The 26348-nt window shown below is 40.2% G+C and overlaps 1 protein-coding gene across 1 annotated transcript in view; it reads right to left on the bottom strand.

The window, feature by feature from the left end:
- Positions 1-712: 712 nt before the first annotated feature.
- Positions 713-26348, bottom strand: part of stau2 (staufen double-stranded RNA binding protein 2) — a 73120-nt gene continuing 47484 nt past the window's right edge. The window contains exons 14-15 of the mRNA XM_060861445.1: positions 4522-4610; positions 713-2912 (exon numbers count right to left, since the gene is read on the bottom strand). Of these exons, the coding sequence (XP_060717428.1) occupies positions 2837-2912; positions 4522-4610 (165 nt within the window). The 3' untranslated portion in view covers positions 713-2836. The remainder of the gene's footprint in view (positions 2913-4521; positions 4611-26348) is intronic.

Here is a 26348-nt window from a genome sequence, read left to right on the forward strand (position 1 = left end):
AGCATTTTATTGTCACAGTTGGCAAGAAAACACATAAAACAACAAAGGAGTTACTGTCTAAATGTTAAACACCACATTTTATCAGATTACTTTATGAATCAGGGAAGCTGACCTTCCTGACACTGAATTTGTGCTGTATTTATCAAAAGCAGGAATTATTGCATCATAACTTCTAAGAGCCAATCATTTTCCAAATATGCAAATGAAGGTCATGATATTACAACGGTGTACAAAAGAGAAAGGTGCTACTGTTGATTTATCAATGACGCCTATGAATTTTTCTGTTCTTTACATTCATTTTTGGGCAACTTTTGTTTCATCAGAATGATTTCCTAGAAAGCAATCATATTTTTTCATCATGTGCAATTACTGGGTAATTTAATAATAGTAGTAATGAAGGGTTTTGACTCTCTGACATTGTGGGGATTTTATCTGTTGTGTCACTAATATAGAACTTCGACCACTGAGGTGCTACTGCGTAATCGTTTGAAAAACTCATGGAATTTAAATTGTCCACTTCCTAAACTAGCAGGAAATGAACGAGTAGGCAGTGGAGCTCAGCAATTCTGTGCTAGTGACCTAGCAGATTAGCAAAAGGTTTGCTAACATTATTATTAGTACATAGTTAGTACGTAATCCTCGACTCTTCCGCTCTGGGCTCGAACTAGAATCTAAGAGGAGATTAAATGAAACACACACACACACACACACGTTTTCAACATAAACTGATGTGATTTTACTGCATTTCCTTAACTCAACATTTAAACATTTAAAGAGAAAATGCTGTTGGGAAACATAAAGATTCAAGTAATTGAGCTGTTCGGAAGGAGAAGCTATGCAGGCTCTCTTTACTAAACTCCTCCAGAATGCAGTTATTAAAAGCACTCAGTTGATGCATTAAGTCGATACAACACACAGCGTTTAAGGTGTAGATGTGCTGGGAGAAGACACAGAAACAGAATTAGCACTCATCTCGTCCAACTCACAGAAGGTTTTGTGTAGGAACGTTTACAACTGGTAATGACTGGTGTGGATGTGATCAGGATGTAGAACAGGTGTAGGCCAAAGACAGGGGCAGGGTGTGGTGCTGATGGGCAATTAGAGGGAGGTCAGGGTCTGCAGCAGGATCAGGGTATGGAGGTGCAGGATCAAGTTGTGGGGCAAGTGCAGGGTGTGGGGCAGGGTCAAAGTGTGGAGAAGGGCAGGGTCAGAGTGTGGGAAAAGGTGAGTTCAGGGTGTGGAGCAAAGGTCAAGGTGTGGGCAGAGGTGAGTTCAGGGTGTGGAGCAAAGGTCAAGGTGTGGGCAGAGATGAGTTCAGGGTGTGGAACAGGGTCAGGGTGTGGGGCAGGGTGGGGTCAGGGTGTTGGCAGAGATGAGTTCAATGGTGTGGAGCAGGGTCAAGTGTATGCAGAGGTGAGTTCAGGGTGTGGAACAGGATCAGGGTGTGGGCAGAGGTGGGTTCAGGGTGTGGAACAGGATCAGGGTGTGGGGCAGGGCGAGGTTAGGGTGTGGGCAGAGGTGGGTTCAGGGTGTGGAACAGGATCAGGGTGTGGGGCAGGGCGGGGTCAGGGTGTTGGCAGAGATGAGTTCAGGGTGTGGAGCAGGGTCAAGTGTGGGCAGAGGTGAGTTCAGGGTGTGGAACAGGATCAGGGTGTGGGGCAGGGCGAGGTCAGGGTGTGGGCAGAGGTGGGTTCAGGGTGTGGAACAGGATCAGGGTGTGGGGCAGGGCGAGGTCAGGGTGTGGGCAGAGGTGGGTTCAGGGTGTGGAACAGGATCAGGGTGTGGGGCAGGGCGAGGTCAGGGTGTGGGCAGAGGTGGGTTCAGGGTGTGGAACAGGATCAGGGTGTGGGGCAGGGCGAGGTCAGGGTGTGGGCAGAGGTGGGTTCAGGGTGTGGAACAGGATCAGGGTGTGGGGCAGGGCGAGGTCAGGGTGTGGGCAGAGGTGGGTTCAGGGTGTGGAACAGGATCAGGGTGTGGGGCAGGGCGAGGTCAGGGTGTGGGCAGAGGTGGGTTCAGGGTGTGGAACAGGATCAGGGTGTGGGGCAGGGCGAGGTCAGGGTAAGCCTGGTTACATATTTAAAGAGTAGTTGGGGTTTGTCTGAATAATCTGAGGTTCTGAGCAGGAAGATGGAGACTGTGTTGGAATGAATGTTTAGGTGAAAGGTGAAAGTGATCAGCTAATTCTGTCTCTGTCGGTTTGTTCACTTATTTTTTTTTTCTTCTCCTTCGTGTGATACTTGTACACATCCGTACAGATACATGAACATCAGCATAAACGCTAAGCTGAGTGATTATATATGAAGACAACAACTACAACTTTTACAGCACTGCCATCGTCTGTTAATCTTCACGCACTTATGCACTGCTATAGAGAAAGAAAATAAGGTATGTAACCCCCCCCCCCTCCCTCCCCCACACCAATTACAGAAATTCATTTACTTTTCATTTCATTTCATGGCATGATACACACCTGCTTGATCCATAAGAGACTAAAATGTAAAAAAAAAAACAAAAAAACAACAAAAACATCTATCAATCAGGGAAATGTGTAATACTTAGATTTCCCTTAAAGTCAACACAGTACCATGCATTAACTCATTATCACGTTAGTTCTTCTTTTTTAGTTTGGTTTCTTTCTTTTGTTTTTGTTTTTTTTTTTTTTCAACATTTGTTAGCAAGTTAAATTTTCCATATTAACTAAAGGTTAAGATAGTGTTGTCTTCACATAGACTGAGAGCGAGTGTGTGTTGTTCTACGTCATGTTGTCAAGACACATCCACCCTGTTGTGTGTCGATGTTCTAAAGGATCCTGCGGCGTTCGCGTAGACTCGGTTCCCTACGCGACAGCGTTTGGATCTGCGCAGTCCTGAGAGACTGAGTTAGTCTGTTTCCCGTCCGGATGCTTGACTGATCTGCAAAATACACACACACACAACACACACACACACACCATCATTCTTCATACGTGTTCGATAATCATGAGAAGTTATGGCTGCAGATCATAAAATCATTTAATCGCTTTCTTTTGGAAGGAGTCTCCAGTATCAGTACTCTGTAACTAGATAGGGTGAGACATAGTGGGGGAGATAGGGAAGAGAGAATTCACCATTTCCCACAGGTGGATAAGGATCATGAAAAGCATTCATTCACACTGACACAATAATGCGCGCGCGTGTGTGTGTGTGTGTGTGTGTGTGTGTGTGTGTGTGTGTGTGTGTGTGTAAGAGGTAGGCTTCTCTCAATCTCTTAGCAAGATTAGTTGACACACCGCCAACTCTGACAATTACAGAACGCGATTGTAAAAGAATGTGTGTGAAGCACACAGCCTGACACGTACGTGTGTGTGCGTGTGCGTTCAGTGTGTGCATACTGATATTGATGCTGCTGTAAGCAATCATACTCTCAAGAGTCTCTCTCAAGTTTCTCTTTCTCTCTCTCGCTGAATCTGATCACACTCAAAAAATGCAGCTTGACATGTTGTTGAGAAACCGAACAGAATAAACACTAACGCAATAGAACAAGCTCATTGGAAACAATGGTAATAAGTGACTGGTTGTTGGGAATAATGGTGATCAGTGACTAGTGATTGGTCATTAGGAATAATGGTGATCGGTGATTGGTTGTTAGCAATAATGGTGATCAGTGACTGGTTGTTGGGAATAATGGTGATCAGTGACTGGTTGTTGGGAATAATGGTGATCAGTGATTGGTTGTTGTGAACAATGGTGATCAGTGTCTGGTTTTTGGGAATAATGGTGACTAGTGATTGGTCGTTGGGAATAATGGTGACTAGTGATTGGTCATTGGGAATAATGGTGATCAGTGATTGGTTGTTGAGAATAATGGTGACTAGTGATTGGTCCTTAAGAATAATGGTGATCAGTGACTGGTTGTTGGGAATAATGGTGATCAGTGACTGTTGTTAGCAATAATGGTGATCAGTGGTTGTTGGGAATAATGGTGATCAGTGATTGGTTGTTGGGAATAATGGTGATCAGTGACTGGTTGTTGGGAATAATGGTGATCAGTGACTGGTTGCTGGGAATAATGGTGATCAGTGACTGGTTGTTAGGAATAATGGTGATCAGTGACTGGTTGTTAGGAATAATGGTGATCAGTGACTGGTTGTTGGGAATAATGGTGATCAGTGACTGGTTGTTAGGAATAATGGTGATCAGTGACTGGTTGTTGTGAATAATGGTGATCAGTGACTGGTTGTTGGGAATAATGGTGACTAGTGATTGGTCCTTGAGAATAATGGTGATCAGTGATTGGTTGTTGGGAATAATGGTGACTAGTGATTGGTCCTTAAGAATAATGGTGATCAGTGATTGGTCATTGGGAATACTGGTGATCAGTGATTGGTTGTTGGGAATAATGGTGACTAGTGATTGGTCATTGGGAATAATGGTGATCAGTGATTGGTTGTTGGGAAACAATCATGGTCAGTAACTCGTCAATGAAAAACAATAGTTGGCAAATTTAATGACAAAGTCAATAAAAGGTGAGAGAAACACTTACATTTCACAGGGTCCATTCTCCACCTTGACTCCTCCATCCACTGGGTCAAGTCCCTGCTCGGAAAGCTGCTTCAAGGCACTCAGAGCCGCCTGCAGACAGACGGGACGCGTGAGACACAACTCTGTCAGCCGCCTCTCAAACATCAGCAGCAGCAGCACCAGAAGATAGATTAAAGATAGACTAAAAGACAGACGGATAGACATAGTGACAGACAGATGGATAGATAGATGGAAGGATGGATGAGTATACAGACAGACAGGGTGAAGAGAGCTAAAAAGAAATATAGCAATTCTTACAAAGTCACCAGGACAGAATTGAGTGTGGTGTGTGTGTGTGTGTGTGTGTGTGTGTGTGCGTGTGTGTGTGTGTTCAGATCCACCTGGCTGCAACTTGATGCTCTGACGCTGCCAATGAGGACCAGATGTGCAGCAGGACATAAATCTAACAACACACTGAGCCTCCCGACACACACACACACACAGAGAGAGAAGGGTGAAACTGTCTCACCCACCAGTCCATATGCTGTAAGTTCTAACACACACACACACAAACACACACACTACAAATAAGTGAGACAGACACAGAGAGATGGACAGACAGAGACAAGGCACAGTTAGATTTTTTTTCCAGTACAAAACAGACCTGAAGTGTGTTACTGTCTCTTTAAAAGTAAATAATATACTCACAACTAATAGAATCTGATCACAGATCTTGCAGATCCTGTGTCTAAAATGGTGCCGTACTCCCCGTTCCGTATAAATGCCAAAGTGCATTATAGCCACTCTGGACCTTTTAAAAGTAACTTGCTTGGACACCAGCCCAAATGCATTGTGGGATTACACAAATGCACTGGATATTCTCCACCATACCTCTGCACTTGTATACGATTCCAGAGAAACTCTATATCTAAGGATGTTACTCATGATTTTTACAAAGATTAAAAACAAAACAGTCCATAGCTTACATTATTACAGCCATACATTAAAAATGGATTGCAACAAAGCTACACCTCAGGTTTAATTTCACATGTCAACACCCTAGAAAGACGCAGCTACTAAATAATCAAATACATATAGAAATACATATACACGCACCACACACACACACACATATATATTTTATACATATACATATATATATATATATATATATATATATATATATATATATATATATATATATATAATACATATATATATATATATATATAATACATACAAAAATAAAGATCCGGAAAGAAGCTAGCTAGCAGCCAGGATATATACAAGATTCTTGAGAATATATACTGCTTATTGGCTTTTACTTGACAGAATTCACAAAAATCTAATTAGCCAAATAAAAATAAATAAAGAATGGTGTAGGATTAGCAGAATAGGGATAAGGAATCCCAAAGACAAAGCTCTGAAAACAAAAGGAGTTTAAATGAATGGAGTTTTTATGCACAAGTGAACAAATACAAAGAACAGGTTCATTAAATAACTTTTCACTTTTCTATTTATTCATCCTTAGTAACTGCCCGGTCAGGGTCATTGTGGTTTAAACGAAGCTTCTAATTTGTTTATATACTGCGATTTTACCGGCTAGAACAAAGATATTAAGGTACAGAGTCCTGCACATGTACAGTATCTAGCTACATGTGCAGGGCAAACAAACAAAAACCCCTCTGGTTTAGACCACGCCCACTTTGGGTAATTATCTGAATACATTTGGAGCATGAAACAGATACAGCTAATGTCATTGTGCATTACCCCATACAACACACAGAAAATGTTACAGCTACATTCAGAAACAAAACCACTTTAACACGATAAAACCAATGCGCTTGCACGCGCACACACACACACACACACAGCATGGTTTTAACCTTATCTATCTTTAAGATCTGTGTAAATAATGAGAGCTTATCTACACAGGAACATGCGGTCTAGTTACAGTGTGTTTGTGTGTGTGTGCACGTGTGAGTGTGTGTGTGTGTGTGTGTGTGTGTGTGTGCACGCATTCCCAGGATCTGTTCTAAATCACACTTAAATTGAATTTTTTTTTGTTGTGATTGATGAGGAGAGTGTGTAGGTCACAAAAGGAGGAGCTTTTTAGCAAAGGATTTTTCAATAGAGCAGAAAAAAATGTCAAAGTCAGAATAGCTGTGATTTATAGGAACGATTCTCGCCAACTGCATGTATTTTTGCCTAGTTAGTGGACTTACTGGATATTTTAAGACTCATAATCTGTAGTCTGTGGTCTTAATATAATGGGGCCTGTTTCAAGCTCTGTCTCATTTGCTTGAGTTTATGTATATATCCTTTTGAGAACATTAGCCATTTTAGGGCTTTGTCTCAAACGGCAATTCATACGTTCGAGTTGTGTGTATTTTTTGGTCAACAGGCCAAGCCAAAATCAACCCAAGAGGCACAGAATTTCTTCTGTCGAGACTTCTCGATAGTAGTTATGTTTGTATGAGTTATGTAAAAGTTTGTATCTATAATGCGCAGTGAGGTATGTGATTTGAGACACAACTGGTAACTGCCATGAACACATACTATACAGTATGGCTGATGAGACTAACTTTCTCAAGCTAGTCTTTATAATCAGTTCCAGAAAGCTTTTTTTTCTTTCTGAATACAGAGGCCATACATGTACAAAACCTCCAGCTCAAAGCATGCTGGGAAAACCTCATTCTTTCTCATCTAATAAAGTGCCATTAAAGCACTGATTACTGATGTGTATGTGCGATTAGAGTTTCTGGGTAAACAATCAGCTTCTAAAGATTCAGATAAGCTCCAGGCCTTGGAGAGAGAGAGAGAAGGAAAGACAGAGGGACACACTCGCATCCATCAGACAGAGTGAGGATGGCTGAGACATCGGCCCTCAGAACCATGTTTATTTTAGAGCGACAACCTGGAAGTGGTTCGTCTCAGTCACCGAGACATCAGACGAGTTAGCTGAGACGCTAAATGGCGCTAACGCAGATAACACACACACCACCTCTCAGCACACGCACATTAAGCCACAGAATGGATGTTTCCAGGCTAAAGACACTAGCCCGGGTTTCATTCATCACTTTGCCGCTGAGTTCAAAGGCCAGCGGGGGGGTTGGGCGTGGGGGGACAGGACGGATGGGGAATGTGACATCAGGCTGAATATGTAAATACGTGAGAGCGCACTAAAAGGCTGTGCTGGAAGAAGGACGGAGAGAGTGTGTCAGAGGACAGAGACGCCTCATTTTTCTCATGTGCTTTAATGGCCTCCCTGATTGCACCCTCGTCTTGGCTAAACAGTGGCGATTCGTCCCAGAGGAACATGGAACCCTTCAAACTGGATACTTTACCACACACAAACACACAGAACAAAGACGAGTGTGTGTGTGTGAGAGTGTGTGTGAGTGTGGTGTGAACACAAAATGACCAGATTAGCATTTTCTAATACCACTTTATGAATTCTTTCAAACCACTGTGAGTAAATTTAGCACCACTAGATCGGCCGCTACACAAGAAACACTTTCAAATCAAACTTGCATTTTATTTACAGTCTAGCCCTATACTAGCATTATTTATTTTATTTTTTTTATACAGTTTTACCACAAACTAGCTTTAAAGCAAAAGAGCTAGCAATACACTAACATTGGAATAAATAGTTTTACGACAAACTAGCATTATAGTAAAAGAGCTAACCCTATACTACCGTTATAATATACAGGTTTACCACAAAATAGATTTAAAGCAAAATATCTAGCATTGTTATACCATGTTTTAACACAAACTAGCATTGCAGTGAAAGAGCTAGTCCTGCACTAACATTATAGCAAATAATTGTACCACAAAGTAGCTTTAAAGCAAAAGTGCTAACCACAAACTAGCTTTACAGCAAAAGTGCTAACCACAAACTAGCTTTAAAGCAAAAGTGCTAACCACAAACTAGCTTTAAAGCAAACGTGCTAACCACAAACTGGCTTTAAAGCAAAAGTGCTAACAACAAAGTAGCTTTAAAGCAAAAGTGCTAACCACAAACTAGCTTTAAAGCAAAAGTGCTAACAACAAACTAGCTTTACAGCAAAAGTGCTAACCACAAACTAGCTTTAAAGCAAAAGTGCTAACAACAAACTAGCTTTAAAGCAAAAGTGCTAACCACAAACTAGCTTTAAAGCAAAAGTGCTAACCACAAACTAGCTTTAAAGCAAAAGTGCTAACCTCAAACTAGCTTTACAGCAAAAGTGCTAACCACAAACTAGCATTACAGTAAAAGTGCTAACCACAAACTAGCTTTACAGCAAAAGTGCTAACCACAAACTAGCTTTAAAGCAAAAGTGCTAACCACAAACTAGCTTTAAAGCAAAAGTGCTAACCTCAAACTAGCTTTACAGCAAAAGTGCTAACCACAAACTAGCATTACAGTAAAAGTGCTAACCACAAACTAGCATTACAGTAAAAGTGCTAACCACAAACTAGCTTTACAGCAAAAGTGCTAACCACAAACTAGCTTTAAAGCAAAAGTGCTAACCACAAACTAGCTTTAAAGCAAAAGTGCTAACCTCAAACTAGCTTTACAGCAAAAGTGCTAACCACAAACTAGCTTTAAAGCAAAAGTGCTAACCACAAACTAGCTTTAAAGCAAACGTGCTAACCACAAACTGGCTTTAAAGCAAAAGTGCTAACCACAAACTAGCTTTAAAGCAAAAGTGCTAACCACAAACTAGCTTTAAAGCAAAAGTGCTAACCTCAAACTAGCTTTACAGCAAAAGTGCTAACCTCAAACTAGCTTTAAAGCAAAAGTGCTAACCACAAACTAGCTTTAAAGCAAAAGTGCTAACCTCAAACTAGCTTTACAGCAAAAGTGCTAACCTCAAACTAGCTTTAAAGCAAAAGTGCTAACCACAAACTAGCTTTAAAGCAAAAGTGCTAACCTCAAACTAGCTTTAAAGCAAAAGTGCTAACAACAAAGTAGCTTTAAAGCAAAAGTGCTAACCACAAACTAGCTTTAAAGCAAACGTGCTAACCACAAACTGGCTTTAAAGCAAAAGTGCTAACCACAAACTAGCTTTAAAGCAAAAGTGCTAACCACAAACTAGCTTTACAGCAAAAGTGCTAACCACAAACTAGCTTTAAAGCAAAAGTGCTAACCTCAAACTAGCTTTACAGCAAAAGTGCTAACCACAAACTAGCTTTAAAGCAAAAGTGCTAACCTCAAACTAGCTTTACAGCAAAAGTGCTAACCACAAACTAGCATTACAGTAAAAGTGTTAACCACAAACTAGCATTACAGTAAAAGTGCTAGTCCAACATTAGCATTGTAATAAATAGTTTTACCACAAACGACCCTACACTACAATCATAACAAACCGTTTTCCTTCTAGAGTTGTACTTTTCATGCTCATGTTTACTGATTATTTGTCATCTTCATTCTCATCACATAATAATACACACCAGCTCTTTGAGAGGAAACAGTGTTTATCTGTACTGAAACATCTTTTAGCTGTCTTTATTAAGTTTCATGTCAACTGTCTTTATCACGTTTCACGTTCAATAAATACTGCACTGTCCTGAATGAAAGAGTTTGTGACTAGTTAGTGCACTTACAGCTCAATGTTCACCTGTTCAAGTTTTTTACTTCGTGATAAGGATAGTCATGTGTATTCAGTGTCACAAACCACATACTTGTTTAAGTTGACTTGGTAGGGCAAATCCTAGTAAGGAACAGTTCCATCAAGTAGCATTTGGGATACAGCCAAAGGTTTGAATGTCAGGGAATTTCTCTCTGTTTAGTAGAAACGGATAAGCAAGGAATCCTGACACAAACTGTGTGTTTGTGTGTGTGTGTGTGTGTTCATAATATCTGACCTGATCACTTGCTGTTTTGGATGAAGTACAATCCCAGTGTGCGTGTACGTGTGTGTGCGTGTACGTGTGTGTGCGTGTGTGTTTCTCATGATCCAGCAGAGTTTCCCACCACTGTGAGGCTCCGTCCCAATCCAAGAGAATCAGTGCCGGCTCCCTGCTGCCCTTTGATCGCCAAGTCCATCATTTGTTTTGCTTGCCACCTCATCGTTATTAGGACACAGCCCATTTAGTCCTCCATTAAGAACCGGTGACACTCAGCATCTTTGGCACGACTATAAACAGACTTACAGGCTGTAACGCAATCAAACACTCTGCAGGTGCGGGGACACACACACACACACACACACACACACACACACACACACACACGTCTCTCTCTCTCTCTCTCTCTCTCTCTCTCTGACTCATACACAGGCACACACACAGAGCAGCGGGTCTTTTCCCAGCAGATTCTGGGCGGTGATACTGTCCAAACCACAGGCTGAATGGAAAATCACATCTTAGTTTTTCTTATTACACAACGCTGGCTGCATCTGAGGAAACCTAACACAACTGATGATGTCACAGTGTCCGCAGTCCTCCTGTACAGCTGTTACATAAAGCTGAATCCATTCCCTCTGTCATCTAAAATTCTTCATCAGAAAACAGAGAGTTATGGTTTTAGTCTGTATAAATTTGGGTATTTTATTCTCATCTCTGTTTGTATCAGTTAAAAACATGCTGTGTTTCATTCAGCACATTTGTATCTATTTACCCTGACGGAGGACACTCGTGCTCACGTCGTCCCTACTCCATCATCACTAGCTCCGTGTCAGAGACAACACTTTTACGTCATTACACAGCCAGCTGAATGTTATGTTTCTGTATTTTATGCTTTTTCTGTATTGATACAAACACTCACAGTGGAACTGATTAGATTTGTTTCATTATCTGGATCTGGGCCTTAAAAACGAATCATATGTGCCCCCTTTCCACCAGAAAGAACTGGGTGCTGGATCAGAGCTAGTGCTGGTGCAAAGTTGGTTCCACTGGCGAGCCTTCTAAGAACCGGTTTGCCTTTCCATGGGCTAGAGAGCCATCACAGAGCCAAGTCTTACGTCACTGTATACAATGAACCTACATTGGCGTCCAAACGCGGCGAATCCTAATTTAAAATGATTTAAAAATGGCACTAACGACGTTCTCTTTTGTCTTGTTAGTCACAACCTGATTTTAAATTAGGCTCTGGCTCTGAACCAACACTCAAACTGCCTTGGTGGAAAAGGGGCATAAGTGAAGGTAAATTTAAGACGGTTCTAACATGTCTGGTTTCCTTGTAAGAACACATGAAACAGAATAGAGATTTAGGACAGGTCCTTAATGTTGTCTTTTCTTGTAGCATTACTGAACATGAATTTAGGACAGGGCCTTACACATGGCTGTTAACATTTCTGGTACGAAAATGAACTACAGATGATTTAAATTTTAAGACAGAGCCTTAAAATGACATTCTAAAAAGAACTCAGTAAGTATGAACATGAATTTGGGACAGGGCCCTAACCCATCTGTTATTCTAGCAGGTAGACTAACTGGACATAAATGCAAGTGATTGAGCCTTAAGAGCCTTAAAGCTGTTGACATTCTAGTTAAAAAAGAAACAAAAAAAACAACACTAATGCATCCTGGATTTGAGTATTTTGGACAGAGTCGTAAATCCACAGCGTTTAGCTGAAAGTGGGTAAGAGATGCACGCACTGGAAGTGAACTTTATGTCTTTGAGGGTCGGTGCAGCTGCAGCGCACGAGCTCGGCTTCAAACGAGCCGCTCATCAGAGACAGGACATTCCAGAGCGCTCGGCTCAACGAGCTGTGAAATCACACTGGCGGAGGGAGGGCGGGAGCGAGGAAAGGAGCCGATAGGAGGGAGTCGTGGAATTTCGGGTCCAGCTCGCTCACACACTTCTCTTTCTCCTCCATTTAGTCAACACAGGTGTGAGGAAAGGTCCAAACATCATCTCTTTGTGTAGAGAAACAACACTGTGTCATTACCTCATTTCATTTCCTGTGTTCATTCATCAGATCAAAAACCTGTAGAATCTGTAGGGCTAGAAAAGCAAAACAATGGAGCACTTGTCTGTGTTACTTGGACAAAAAAATATCTTTTACTGACTAGAAGCTGCTTGATTCTAAACGAACGATATTTCCAGCTATTGCAAATTGCTATTAAATGAACAGATTTGCTAAAACCCAACACTATACTATGATACATGTGTTTAAGAAGAAAATGGGTTGCCAGGTCTCTGTAGAAATTCCATCTCGCTAAGAGTTCCGATTTAACTAACAACTAAAGTTTGGTAGTGATATTCGAATTGCACATGTCCACTGTGGTGTGCACACATTTCTGATTTGCAGAATCTCAGTATACCACATGATCATCACCTAAAAAGTGTGTTATCCTCTCTATCCTCCGCCTATCCCTTTTTCAAAAAAGTGACGTGACATACGGCTAAGTATGGTGACCAAAACTCAGAATTTGTTCTCTGCGTTTAACCCATCCAAAGTGCACACACACAGCAGTGAACACACACACACCGTGAACACACACCCGGAGCAGTGGGAAGCCAGGTGGGGGGGTTCGGTGCCTTGCTCAAGGGCACCTCAGTCGTGGACGGACCAAGACTCGAACCCACAACCTTAGGGTTAGGATCAGACTTTCTAACCATTAGGCCACAACTTCCCCAAACTTTATTAGATATCTTACAACAGATATTGTTCTGTACACCATGGCTACACTCGAGTCCACTCGAATCCAGATAAAGTCCACATTTACACATTCTCCTTGTCTGCTAGAAAAACTGAACTTGATTTATATTCAATAGATTTAAAAGCAGAATGTTGCTTATTTTATATCAGGCCGAAAGAACAAATTTGTTTACTTGCTTTGTTTTCACAGCTGATATTTTCCAAACACTTGGAAAATAAAACATGACTGCTTCATAATCAGCTTTGGAGTGGAGTAAACATTACATTTCAACAAGTTTACCATCAGCTACAGACATCATGTCTCTTGATTCCACCATGTTTTCTTACTGACATGCTCCCAACTCCAAAACAGGGACCTCAAAAAAAAATGTCCTATTTCCGACTTTGTGGTGGTGTTAATGTGCGTTCAACTCGTAAACACCTTCGCATCTTTTACAGACATGACTTGAACAACTTTACAAAACATACCACGTGCCGAAGCCTCCGGAGTGTTTCCAGTGGAAGAATAAAACCAGGTTTTATCCATCGATTCATGTTCTACTGCTTTTACATACAACAGTGAATAAAAACAGTAAGAACTGTAGAGCTTTAATGGAAAAGCAGCTCACTGTGTGTGTTTGTGTGTGTGTATTTTTGTGTGTTAGAGTGTCAGGCTCCTGCACGTTGAATAAAACCATTAATAAGCATGCTCTGATTTCAGCCCCCAACTGATTTCTTGATAGAGTCCCGTCGTGTCTCAGTTCATTACTCATGCAAATACAGGAAGTGATTACAGTGATTACACGCCCACGCTGCTCCTCCACGTGGCCGCCAGGTGAAAGTCCCGCCCACTAAGCATGATAACACAGGTGCGATTTGCATGCGTACAGTGTTTATCTGAGGGTCAGACCTTTCCTCTTCTCAGCCTGTGTGTTTTATTCAAACTCACACAATGTGTGCTTTATGTATGACAGCATGTGACTGTGGGTGTGTGTGTGTACCTGTGTGTATGTGTACCTGTGTGATGCTTCAGGGCAGAGGGGAATCCTCATGACATTTATCCAGTATTAAATTGAATATGCAAATCTTTCAATCTGACACACTCATATATCACATTCACATCATTAATTATAAGCCGTACATTCAAGCTGGAGTAGCTCACTGGAGAGGTTCCGAAATGAACTAACCTGATTCCCCACCATAGTGACAAAGGGAGGGAGGGAGGGAGGGAGAAAGGGGGGAGAGAGAGAGAGAGCGTGAGAGAGAGAGAGAAAGAATGAATGAATGAAAAAAGAAAGACCTCAAAGATAGATAGATAGATAGATAGATAGATAGATAGATAGAGATGATTGTCCAATCAAAAACACACACACACAAACACACAGACACATGTAACAGTCTGTTGCAGGCTTTATAAAACTGGTAACTTACTGAGATGTCAAAAAAAGACACTTAGTGATTTTTCTTAGTGAGCCAGTAGTGATCTTATCCGCTCCCTCTGTGTCGTCTTCTCTGTAAATGAACCATACTGTTCTTCTGTGTATGCGGACGTGTGTGTGTCTGCCTGTGTAATTTATGACTTCCTTAACAGTGTGTTCTTCTTTCCGTTGGGAATAATTTTTTGTGACCTTAAATTCCATCAAAAGGTAAAAAAATCTGGAATTTGGATTATTTAACAGATGCTCCGTGTGGCGTTGGCTTACTGTGGAAGACAGAACGACACAGCGAGACAGATAGAGACACTTAAACGAGCATAAATGATGACACTCTGAGTGCCCACAGGTCACTTTACACCCTTGAAGGATGTATGTGTTGTCCCACAGGTAACTGATCAGGGTAACTGAACCCAAATGTGCAGTCATACACTGTTTTTCACTCCATACACCTCTAACAGGAAGTGCTAATAACATGCTCAGATTTCCAAGGCAACAAGAACAAATAGTTTAATCCTTATTTTCTGCACTGTCAACATTTTCTATCCATCCTTTTGCTGTATTCTGGAAAGAGGCTAGAGAGAGTACAAACGTTCCCAACTCCGACTTCGCTCTTCCGAAGTCCATCCGTTTTCTGTAGCACTTGTCCTACACAGGGTCGCATGGACCCTGTAGTCTATCTCCATCCTGGACAGGGTGCCAACTCATTTGCACAATTGCTCGCTACAGACAATTTATCCAATCAGCTTACAAGACATGTCTTCAGTCTGACTGAGGTAAGCTGAGAACCAGGAGGAAACCCCTGAAGCACAGGGAGAAACTCTGCTGGTTTACTCCTCAGAGCAATGATGAAATCAGTGGCAGTGTTTACCTCAGTGTTCTGACTCTCAGATATTATACTAATACTTATTAAATACCATCACGTTTTAATGACAACAATTAATGCCAAGAAGGTCTCATGATATTTAGGGTGCATAATCAAGGTCTCAGAATAAGGTGGGAGTTTTGGAGTTTTCAGATTTATTGTCATTTGTGTTTGACAATAACAAGTAGTAGTCAGTGATGTTTTAAAGATTTGTTTACCGTTCGTTTTTAGTATAGATTGAAATGACAAATCTACCGCATTTTTACAAATTTTCCCTACTTAAGATCATTTAAAGTTTCCAAATCACAATGCAATCATTTCTCTTGCTTTAATCCCTTCTTAAATGACATGCCAGAAAGCTACAAATCAGATCAAATTGTCAGTATACCGATGAGCTAAAGGACACTGCAGCAGCGGCTTCAACACAGCTAGGACTTTAAAACATAAATTTTAGTTCAAGCAAGCTATTTTCTTTTCTTTTTTTTTTTTTTAAACAACTCTGGTTCAGATACATCAGTATACAAGTATCTGCCATCTAAACATTATACAGAAGCTAATGCTTAGTCTACAGGGCTTAACACACACACACACACACACACACACACACACACACACACCATTTTAAATGCACATTAACACACTCGGTTTTATGAGCTCCCTCACACTTTACTACACGGCAAACAGACAGTAAACACCAGGCGACGGGATTTAACACGCGATTAAGATGGTGTTAATTAGAACTAGTGGAAAGCTGTAAAGCCGAGGAGCAGGGCAGGGGGGGTAGATGGGGTTAGGCAGTGGGCTCAGGGGGAAGTGAGAGATGGGAGTAGGGCTGCACAGCTGCCCCTAAACGAAAAGAACAGATCGCGGTGTTGGTGTATGCGACTCATCTCATCTCTTTTTTCTTCACTTCAGAATTCCTGCGTTTGCTCGCCGTATCAGAGGTCAGGGTGTTAACGGCCTTCTGCGCTTCTCCAAACATTCCCTCACACACTCGCTGATATAAATCACCCCTCTGCTCACCGTCCATCAGTTTGTCTGTACTCCACATTTCATCCACTTCTCATGCACACACTGACCAACACACAATACCGTGACAGCAGTTCTAATAATTTTTTAATTCCAAATATTTTTCCATTGCCATTAAACATCACGACTTGTAGTTGTGTAATTTCACCATACTTTAAAAAAATCATTCTAAGGATGGTGTGTTAGGCCTGGTTTAGTCCTCTGCACCTATGTAATCATCAGCATGTGAGTGGGCCATAGTGTGAACATGTCCACTAGGGAACAGAAAATGTATAGAACTAAATAAAAATAAAGTCTAGTTTTACTGCAGAATGAAAGGATGAAATGGTGCATGTAAGAATACTCCGGATCGCTTCTTACGTCCAGGTTCTAAATAAGCGATACTGTGCTATTAGTTATTCAGACAAGACTAAGTATTTGAATAGTAAGTTATAATTTACACACATCCATGGAAATAGGACATTACAGGGACACTAATCACACACTGGCTTTGTGGGAACTTTAGTAAAACATAGACATATTATAATAAAGACCTGTTTTATAAAGTACATGGTCACTGTTTACACTCAGAAACACACGCAGATATACACACACATGGAAATGTAAACATTATAAGAACACAGATCACACACTGGTTTTGTGGGAACTTTAGTAGAGTATGGACACATTAACAGAGACCTGATTTATATAAAGAACGATCATTTACAGACACACACACACACACACACACACACACACACACACCTCACACACACACAAAGGGGCTGTTTGTTTTAACCACAGGAGTGTGTGACACCTTGTCTGTACCCGGTGTTAACCCCGTTTTATGATGTCTGCTTCCTGATGCATGAAATTACATTAACAGAGAGACAGAGACACAGAGAGGGAGACATTCTCAGGTTGCCGGACTCATCTCAAAAAGCGAGATACCCTGAATGCGGTTTTGTGTGTGTGTGTATGTGTATGAGTGTGTTTGTGCATGTGTGTGTGTGTTTTTTTTTCCGAAAAAGAAATCAAATTAAGTGTAAAGTGAATAAATCAGCATAAGGTTTAGAGTCAATGAACAATAACACTTACTATCCTCTCACTCATATGTTTGTGTGTGTGACCGTAATTACATGCTGACAAGGTTTTGTTGTTGGTTGCTAAATGCTGAAAGGCACTTCACCACTGAACACGTGTCAAGTATCAAATAAAAGTGCCGCGTATAACCTGCATTGCCACTAATGTAGACGCTAGAACCTAGAGGAAAGCCTGTATGGCTGGGTCTCCAATGCTTGAGAAATGTTTAAAAACGTTTTCCGCTACCGATAAAATAGTAGATATACCAGTCTAAACCAGGCCAATATACAAGTAAACAAAAGAACATGCGGTTTAGGATGTGAACAAAAATAATAGCTATGAAAGATTCTAATGAGGTTGTTTAAGGCCTGGTTTAGACTAGAAAGGTTTAGAAGTATTTGTAAACATGTGAGTGTGCCAAAATTTAAAGGCATCTTTTAGAGAACAAAAAATAAATAGAATTAAATCCAAGTCCAGATTCAATGGAGACTTGAATCAAACATTGGCACATTATTATAGCGACATCTTTTTTTAAAAGTACATTTTGTTACTAGCTAGCAAAGACATTACTTTATGCTATATAGTGTACTAGCTAAGTGACTGATTAGCAGTTAACGAGGCAATATCATAAATAGAGAAAGTAATGAGTCTGCAATTCTAATCAGTTTGACAAAGTTAGTATGAGGTTCATGAGAGAAAACAAGACAAAAGCTGAAAAACTTTTGAAGGTTTGAAGGTGAGATCGCGTTACATACTTTTCAATTTAAATTTAAATGTATCTACTTTGACCAAATCTCCATTTCAAGGGTAGTGAGTGGCAGAAGCCATTAATCATCACACACTCAGCAGTGTGTGTGTGTGTGTGTGTGTGTGTGTGAATTCACACGCTCTTATAACATCACTAATCAATGACTGTTGGCTAAACACTGACTCCTGTTAGCATAGTGTTAATAAATTTAACACCTAACTGAGCAGAGCTTAACGTCTTTATCATCCACCCCCACACACACACCCACACCCACACACACCTGCCAGATGATACACAGAAACTTAAAAGTTAGAGTGTACATTAAGCAGTGTTTACCTGTCAACGTCTGTGAACTTATGTTGGTTAAAAATAAAAGCCTCGCGTCAGGTTTAGCCGCACCATTTTACCCTGCAGTCATGTATTTGTGTATGTGTGTGTGTGTGTGTGTGTGTGTGTGTGTTTGGGGGGAGGGGGGGGGAGTCGCTAACGTAGGACAACCTTGGATCCAGAGCTGCATAAATGTTTTAAATAGAAGCTGTTTACTTTTTAATACCCAGAATTCAGCGCAAGTCTGAAGGCTTTGTGAAGCCGAGTCACAGTAGACGGGATGAAACCACATCAGAGTGAGACTGCTTGTGGTGCAAATCTGAAGAGAAAGTGTGCTGCGTATGACATTTAATCCTCAGGCAGCACATTAATCAGCACAATGTCCCTAAACTGTCATTCCGCACACCTTTTTACCCTTTTCTGTGAAAAGTCCAAAACTCTTCATGTACAGAGTCACTTCATTCCCAGGCTTTCTGGATTGTTTCACAGAGAGGTGTGCTGTGTTTTTTTTTTCTTTTCTAATTTTTTTAATAAATTAATTTCCTTTTTAGTCTGTATGTATATGTATGTATGTTTTTTTTTTAAATTAAATTACATTTTTTATTTCTTTCTTTACTTATTTTAGGTTGTTAAACTTAATTGATTTCATTATTTATTTTTCATTATGTTTTTACTCAATGTCTTTCATTTTCCTTCTTTCTTCTATACATGTTTTTCTTTCTTTTTTTCGTTCTTTCTTTCGTTTACTTCCTCTTGTCCATTCATTCATTCATCTAGTCATTTTTTATTTCATTCCATCTGAACTCCATTGTCTATTTTTATTTCTATTCTTTTTAGTTGTTATAGAAATTGCATCATTGTCTTGTTTTTTCCTTTTAGTTCCTATCTATTATTTCTATCTAACTATTTATCTCGCTATGATTTTAAGTACAGAAATCCGAGCTATCTTGCTAACCACTAATTGTCTGACAAGTCAGAAGGCTCAGATAGCACAAAGTGTTTCTCTTTGTGAATGCTGTAAGTGATGCAGTATTCCTTACTGCTGTCACAAACCACATGTTTCTTAAGTGTTCCCGCTGAGCATGACTTGTTAGAATGAATCCAAGTGACAACACTTCTAGCATACGCTAGGTGTTTGGGACAAAGCCCAACCTTTCTCTGAGCGTTCTTGTGGGCTTCAATGTGTGATAGTGCACTTAAAACTCTGTACTAAACTCTGTATTCAATATCCGACATACAAGAGGTTCGGGTAAAGAGCTTTTCATCATTAATCATCAACACTAAACTCCCTCTGGTGTGCAATTACAATCACCCACTTACCTCTCCACTAAAAAACAGAAACAGATCCAAAGTGTTAAGTGCGTGTTAACCCTTGGTTGCCCTGCACTAGGTGGTGCTGCTAATGTTGTCCGTTATCAGGCTCTCTGAAGCTCTTCAGCTTTCATCGCACTCCTCTTCGTCTGCAAGTTCATGTTTACATTGTCAGCAAAGGCCTCAGTCATTCTCACTTTCTGTCTCTCTATCTGTGTCTCCATCTCACTCGTCTGCTGATGGCTCATTCCGTCTTAATAAATGAAGTGGATGATGGAGGGATGAGTGTGCGAGAGAAGACTCTTTGTTTATTCACCACGCTGCAACGGAAGGTGTGATTCTCTCACACGTGGCCAAGGGCAGAGATTCACAGGGATTCGGTTTCAGAAGCGGTTTGTGTGTGTGTGTGTGTGTGTGTGTGTGTGTGTGTGTGTGTGTGTGTGTGTGTGTGTGTGTGTGTGTGTGTGGCGGCGGTGGGTGGGGGGGATGTGTTTGGGCGGGTCAGGCTGTTCTAGAAGTTGTAGAGGGTGACTGCATACAAGAAAATAATTACACAATTTATTTGTAAACACACACACACACACACAGAAATCACATACTCAACATTTAGAAAACAATTACCATAAAAACAAACTAACTAAAAAGTTCTACAGCTCTTAATAATATTCAGTAGTATTACTAGTAGCAATAATGAAAATGGTAGTATTTACTACTAGTAGTATTTGTAGTAGGAGGAGTAGCAGTACAACTAGTATAAGTAGTAGGTATAGAAGTAGAAGTAGAAAAAGCAGTAGCACTAGTATTAGTAGAAGTGGTTGTAGTAATATTTGTAGCAGTAATGCTAGTAGTTGTAGTAATAGCAGATGTAGCACTCAGTTGTAGTAGTAGCAGTAGTAGAAGAACCACAACAACACAGAGCTACTCATTATGCAGACAGTGTACCATGTGCTATTTTGCTGGCAGCATCAGGATGCTATGCATTTGACACTTGGGTTAAAACAAAAACCTGGTGCCACTGTGTCATACCACTTTTCACAGAAATATGCTGGGTTTTTCAGTTGGTAAGATGATCATACTATCAAAGCTTATGTTTGGTTAATAGTTACGATAAGCTTTACCCTGGAAGCAGAAAAAAAACAAAACTATTTGTTTAATTCTTAGGAAATACAATAAATTCCTGGAGTGGAAATTCCCCCAAGTCTACATTTTCTCTTTCTCCTTTCTGCAGAGTGGCTCAGGTGCTAAGCGTTCCTTCAATAAAATAAGCTCAATGTCGTTCGTCGAGAGACAACCTTTCATAAGTCTTAAACTTCAAAGCTGTTGAATTCACGAATCTGATTGTTTAGAAGGATTTCTAGATAAGATTCCTTATCTGGATTTCTAGATAAGATTCCTGGAACTGACAGTTAGCTCTTCAGCTGTAATGTAAATGAGATGTTTATCTTAACCTGTTTAATAACTGTTTACTTTTTATACTGTTTATAGTTTTCAGACTGTTTACAGCTGTCATCATGTAAGGTAAAATGTGCTATTTTCAATTACTAATAATGAATAATTACTAGTCTGTTTCCTACTAAGTACTAGATACTTACTAGGACCCCAGTGGTTTAACAACAATCATATGGAAATTCCTGGTCACAACACACCAGGTTGATTTCGTGAAAACCTCATCATCATGAAAGTGAAACTTGCCAGCAGGAGGAATGTAATACTGATAATTCTGGGATTTCGTGGCAGCCGGGAATAGTGAAGGACGTCTGATTGGATATGTTTAGAAATGCTTTCACATGCTGATAAACAGAGACGGTAAAAAACTGGAGCTGAGTCAAAGAGGAAAGTAAAACTAAATGAGTGTGGGGATTTCCCAGCATGCCCTATACAGCAGGTGTGTTACAATACTGACCACACAAATTAGGATGGAGCTCTTGGCTGGAAAACTGAATAGACAGAAAGTGAAATGAACAGAGTATTTTTTTTTTTTTTATATATCTTTGATAGTATTGGTTTTCTTTTCATCTGAAGCATTACAGAGCAGGTATATATTTCTATATTCTTTTTTTTTACTATATTTTATTCTACACAATGGGACGTTCATTCTGTTATTACAGTAGATGGATATTTTGATATATTTCCCAGTAACAGTAAAAATAACTTGAGTGACATGCTTATTTTTCCACTACAAGCAAAGTATGAACGGTTATTTCCTCACCACCCTCTTTTCTTTCTCTCTGGAGGTTAATAAGACAAACAGCTTGTTACTGAGAAACCAAAAGGCTAAAAAATCTCCGTACAAAAAACTTCATCATATCAACAAGTACACAGTACACATGTGGACAAAATTGTTGGTACCCTTCGGTCAATGAAAGAAAAACTCACAATGGTCACAGGAAAAACTTTAATCTGACAAAAGTACTATAAATAAAAAATTCTATGAATGTTAACCAATGAAAGTCAGACATAGCTTTTCAACCATGCTTCAACGGAATTATTTAAAAAAATAAACTCATGGAACAGGCCTAGACAAAAATGATGGTACCCCTAGAAAATACTGAAAATAATGTGACCAAAGGGACATGTTAATTCAAGGTGTGTCCACTAATTAGCATCACTAATGTCTACAATCTTGTAATCAGTCAGTGGGCCTATATATAGGGCTCCAGGTAGTCACTGTATTGTCTGGTGACATGGTGTGTACCACTCATCATGGACCAGAGGAAGCGAAGGAAAGAGTTGTCTCAGGAGATTAGAAAGAAAATTATAGACAAGCATGATAAAGGTAAAGGCTATAAGACCATCTCCAAGCAGCTAGATGTTCCTGTGACTACAGTTGCACATATTATTCAGAAATTTAAGATCCATGGGACTGTAGCCAACCTCCCTGGACGTTGCCACAGGAGGAAAATTGATGACAAATCAAAGAGACGGATAATCCGAATGGTAACAAAAGAGCCCAGAAAGACTTCTAAAGAGATCCAAGGTGAACTTCATGCTCAAGGAACATCAGTGTCAGATCACACCATCCATCGTTGTTTGAGCCAAAGTGGACTACACGGGAGACGACCAAGGAGGACACCACTGTTGAAAACAAATCATAAAAAAGCTAGACTGGAATATGCCAAACAACATGTTGACAAGCCACAAAGCTCCACAAAGCTGGAGGAGGCTCTGTTATGTTCTGGGGCTGCTTTGCTGGATCTGGCACAGGGTGTCTTGAATCTGTGCAGGGTACAATGAAATCTGAAGACTATCAAGGGATTCTAGAGAGAACTGTAGCTGGCCAGTGTCAGAAAGCTTGGTCTCAGTCGCAGGTCATGGGTCTTGCAACAGGACAATGACCCAAAACACACAGCTAAAAACACCCAAGAATGGCTAAGAGGAAAACATTGGACTATTCTAAAGTGGCCTTCTATGAGCCCTGACCTCAATCCTATTGAGCATCTTTGGAAGTAGCTGAAACATGCTGTCTGGAAAAGACACCCTTCAAACCAGAAACAACTGGAGCAGTTTGCTCATGAGGAGTGGGCCAAAATACCTGCTGAGAGGTGCAGAAGTCTCATTGACAGTTACAGGAATAGTCTGATTGCAGTGATTGCCTCAAAAGGTTGTGCAATAAAATATTAACTTAGGGGTACCATCATTTTTGTCTAGGCCTGTTCCATGAGTTTATTTTTTTAAATAATTCCGTTGAAGCATGGTTGAAAAGCAATGTCTGACTTTCATTGGTTAACATTCATAGAATTTTTTATTTATTAGTACTTTTGTCAGATTAAAGTTTTTTCTGTGACCATTGTGAGTTTTTCTTTCATTGACCGAAGGCTACCAAGAATTTTGTCCAAGTGTGTATGTTCTTCTACGTGTATCCTGACACGGATTATGTGGCATGCAGTCGGCTGCAGCGGTCACTCCGATCGCTGCTGTAAATTTTAGGCATAATCCGCTCATTATTGTCTTAAAATGCTTAGTGGCTCATTTGTTTTGAAATGGCGATCCACTGGGTCTGAAACTGCAGCATATCTGTAAAATCCAGGAAATGTTTATCACGCAGGCCTTCAATGCATTAATACATCTAATTAAACAGATAAGATGGACTATCAGAGTGCCTGCAGCATACACACACACACACACACTATCGCGTACAGGAGTCAGATCATTTCAGTTTGAGACGCCTACACTGGTCAGTCTTCACTTCCTTATCTAACTACATGCTAAATGACTTCCGGCCATTGTGCTCTAGATTTCTAGATCTCTAGTTGTTCATTGTTGAAATATTTCTAATTCAGTATCCTGATTTTAACATAAATACTATGAACGCAGTATATATTTAGAACATAAATAGTACAAAATAAGATCTTTTTATATCCGATTGACAAACAATAGCTTGGTGGAAATCTGGAATTTAGCTCTTTAATTTATTTTTTGTTTGTTTCTACACTGTACAGAGATTCCAAATGAATATAAATATAAGTGTTATATTCCGATGAGTGTATAGGTGTGTACATGAAATATATTACATTTGCCAGAATTATTATAATTATAACATCTGTCCATTATGTTGGAGACTGGAGGAAGAAAATAAACCCTCTCTAACAGGCACTCATGCACTGCTGCTCTTGGTAAAAACAAGGCTGTGTCCTAAATTGCATTAATTTGACTCCGGTGGCTGTGAATGCTCCCTCTGCAGAATGTGCACTTCATCAGAGAGGAAGGTTTGAAGGGCAGAACAAAAGGGCAGCCCGTGTTTAGATTAGGTAACGTAAGCGTCACATTTTCTGCATGAACAAGTTAACACAAAGACACACACACACACACACAAACTGGAGTGACATTTCTACTGTAACTGCTTTGAAAATTAAAAGCAGGGACAAATAAAAGGAGGTGTGACATTTGTGCCTGTCAGTCCCAGTAAAGGAGGTGTGGCCTCTGTCAGGCCCATTGAAGGAGGCGTGGCCTCTTTGTCAATCCAAGAATAGGAGGTGTGGCCTCTTTATTTGACAGTCCCAGTAAAGGATGCATGGCTTCTTTGTTTGTTAGTTCCAGTGAACGAGATAGGGTCTCGGTGAAAAAGCAGCTAAAGGCCCAGCATAAACACAACCAATCCCAGCACGCATGTTTGTTCATGAGCTTAGTCAATTACACAAGATCCACTGTGATTGTTGTCATGGTAACACTTTGTGCTATTGTCCAGTTCTAAGAACAATGGGAATGTGGTCCCAATCACTAGCTCCGAGTCAGTGTTGTGATCAAATGCTGAGGCTTACAGAGACCACGGATATGGACAAATTTAATCCCAACATCACTGTGACAACCATCTAAACAAACACCACAATAAAACACACGTTTATGAACTCAAACTATGTTTTAGTTCAGCTGGCTGTTACACATTCTCTTTCACTGTGTTCACTTAATGTCTACTAGTGTACTGTAGCTCAAGCTGTTTTATATGGCATTAAAGAGAAACTAATCAGATGATATAAAAATATTTTGGTTGGCTAGCAATGAACTGGTGAGAATGATAGATATACTGTAATAAATTAATCAGACAGTGATGCATACACTGGGATAACTTAATCAGATAGAGCGCTAGACAAACAGATTACTGAATCTGATAGAGTGATAGATACACTGGGATAACTGGACCTGATAGAGTGTTAGATACACTGGGATAACTGGACCTGATACAGTGATAGATACACTGGACCTGATACTGATACTGGACCTAATACAGTGATAGATACACTGGGATAACTGGACCTGATACAGTGATAGATACACTGGAATACCTGGACCTGATACAGTGATAGATACACTGGGATAACTGGACCTGATACAGTGATAGATACACTGGAATACCTGGACCTGATACAGTGATAGATACACTGGGATAACTGGACCTGATACAGTGATAGATACACTGGGATAACTGGACCTGATACAGTGATAGATACACTGGGATAACTGGACCTGATACAGTGATTGATACACTGGGATAACTGGACCTGATACAGTGATAGATACACTGGAATACCTGGACCTGATACAGTGATAGATACCCTGGGATAACTAAATACTATCATATTTATTTATTCCAGTGTATCTATCACTAAACCTGATACAGTGATAGATACACTGGGATAAATAAATATGATAGTGTGATAGATACACTGGGACAACTGAATATGATAAAGTGATGGATCCACTTGGATCCACTGGGATAACTGACTTGTTTAGTGACAAATACATAGGGATAAGTGACTCTCATATAGTGATAGATACAATTGAAGAACCAAATCTAATACAGTAATACCTCGAGACACGAGTTTAATTCGTTCCGTGACCTTGCTCGTATCTCAAATTGCTCGTATCTCAAAGCATTTTCCCCCATTTAAATTAATTGAAATCCCATTAATCCGTTCCAGCTCGCAAAATTCCACTCCAGTTGTTTTGTTTATGTTTTGAATATGAAAAATGTACAGTACCTGTATTTATAAATGACAAATGTTG

The sequence above is a fragment of the Tachysurus vachellii genome, chromosome 25 (genome assembly GCF_030014155.1).
Source record: "Tachysurus vachellii isolate PV-2020 chromosome 25, HZAU_Pvac_v1, whole genome shotgun sequence".
Classification (NCBI taxonomy): Eukaryota; Metazoa; Chordata; class Actinopteri; order Siluriformes; family Bagridae; genus Tachysurus; species Tachysurus vachellii.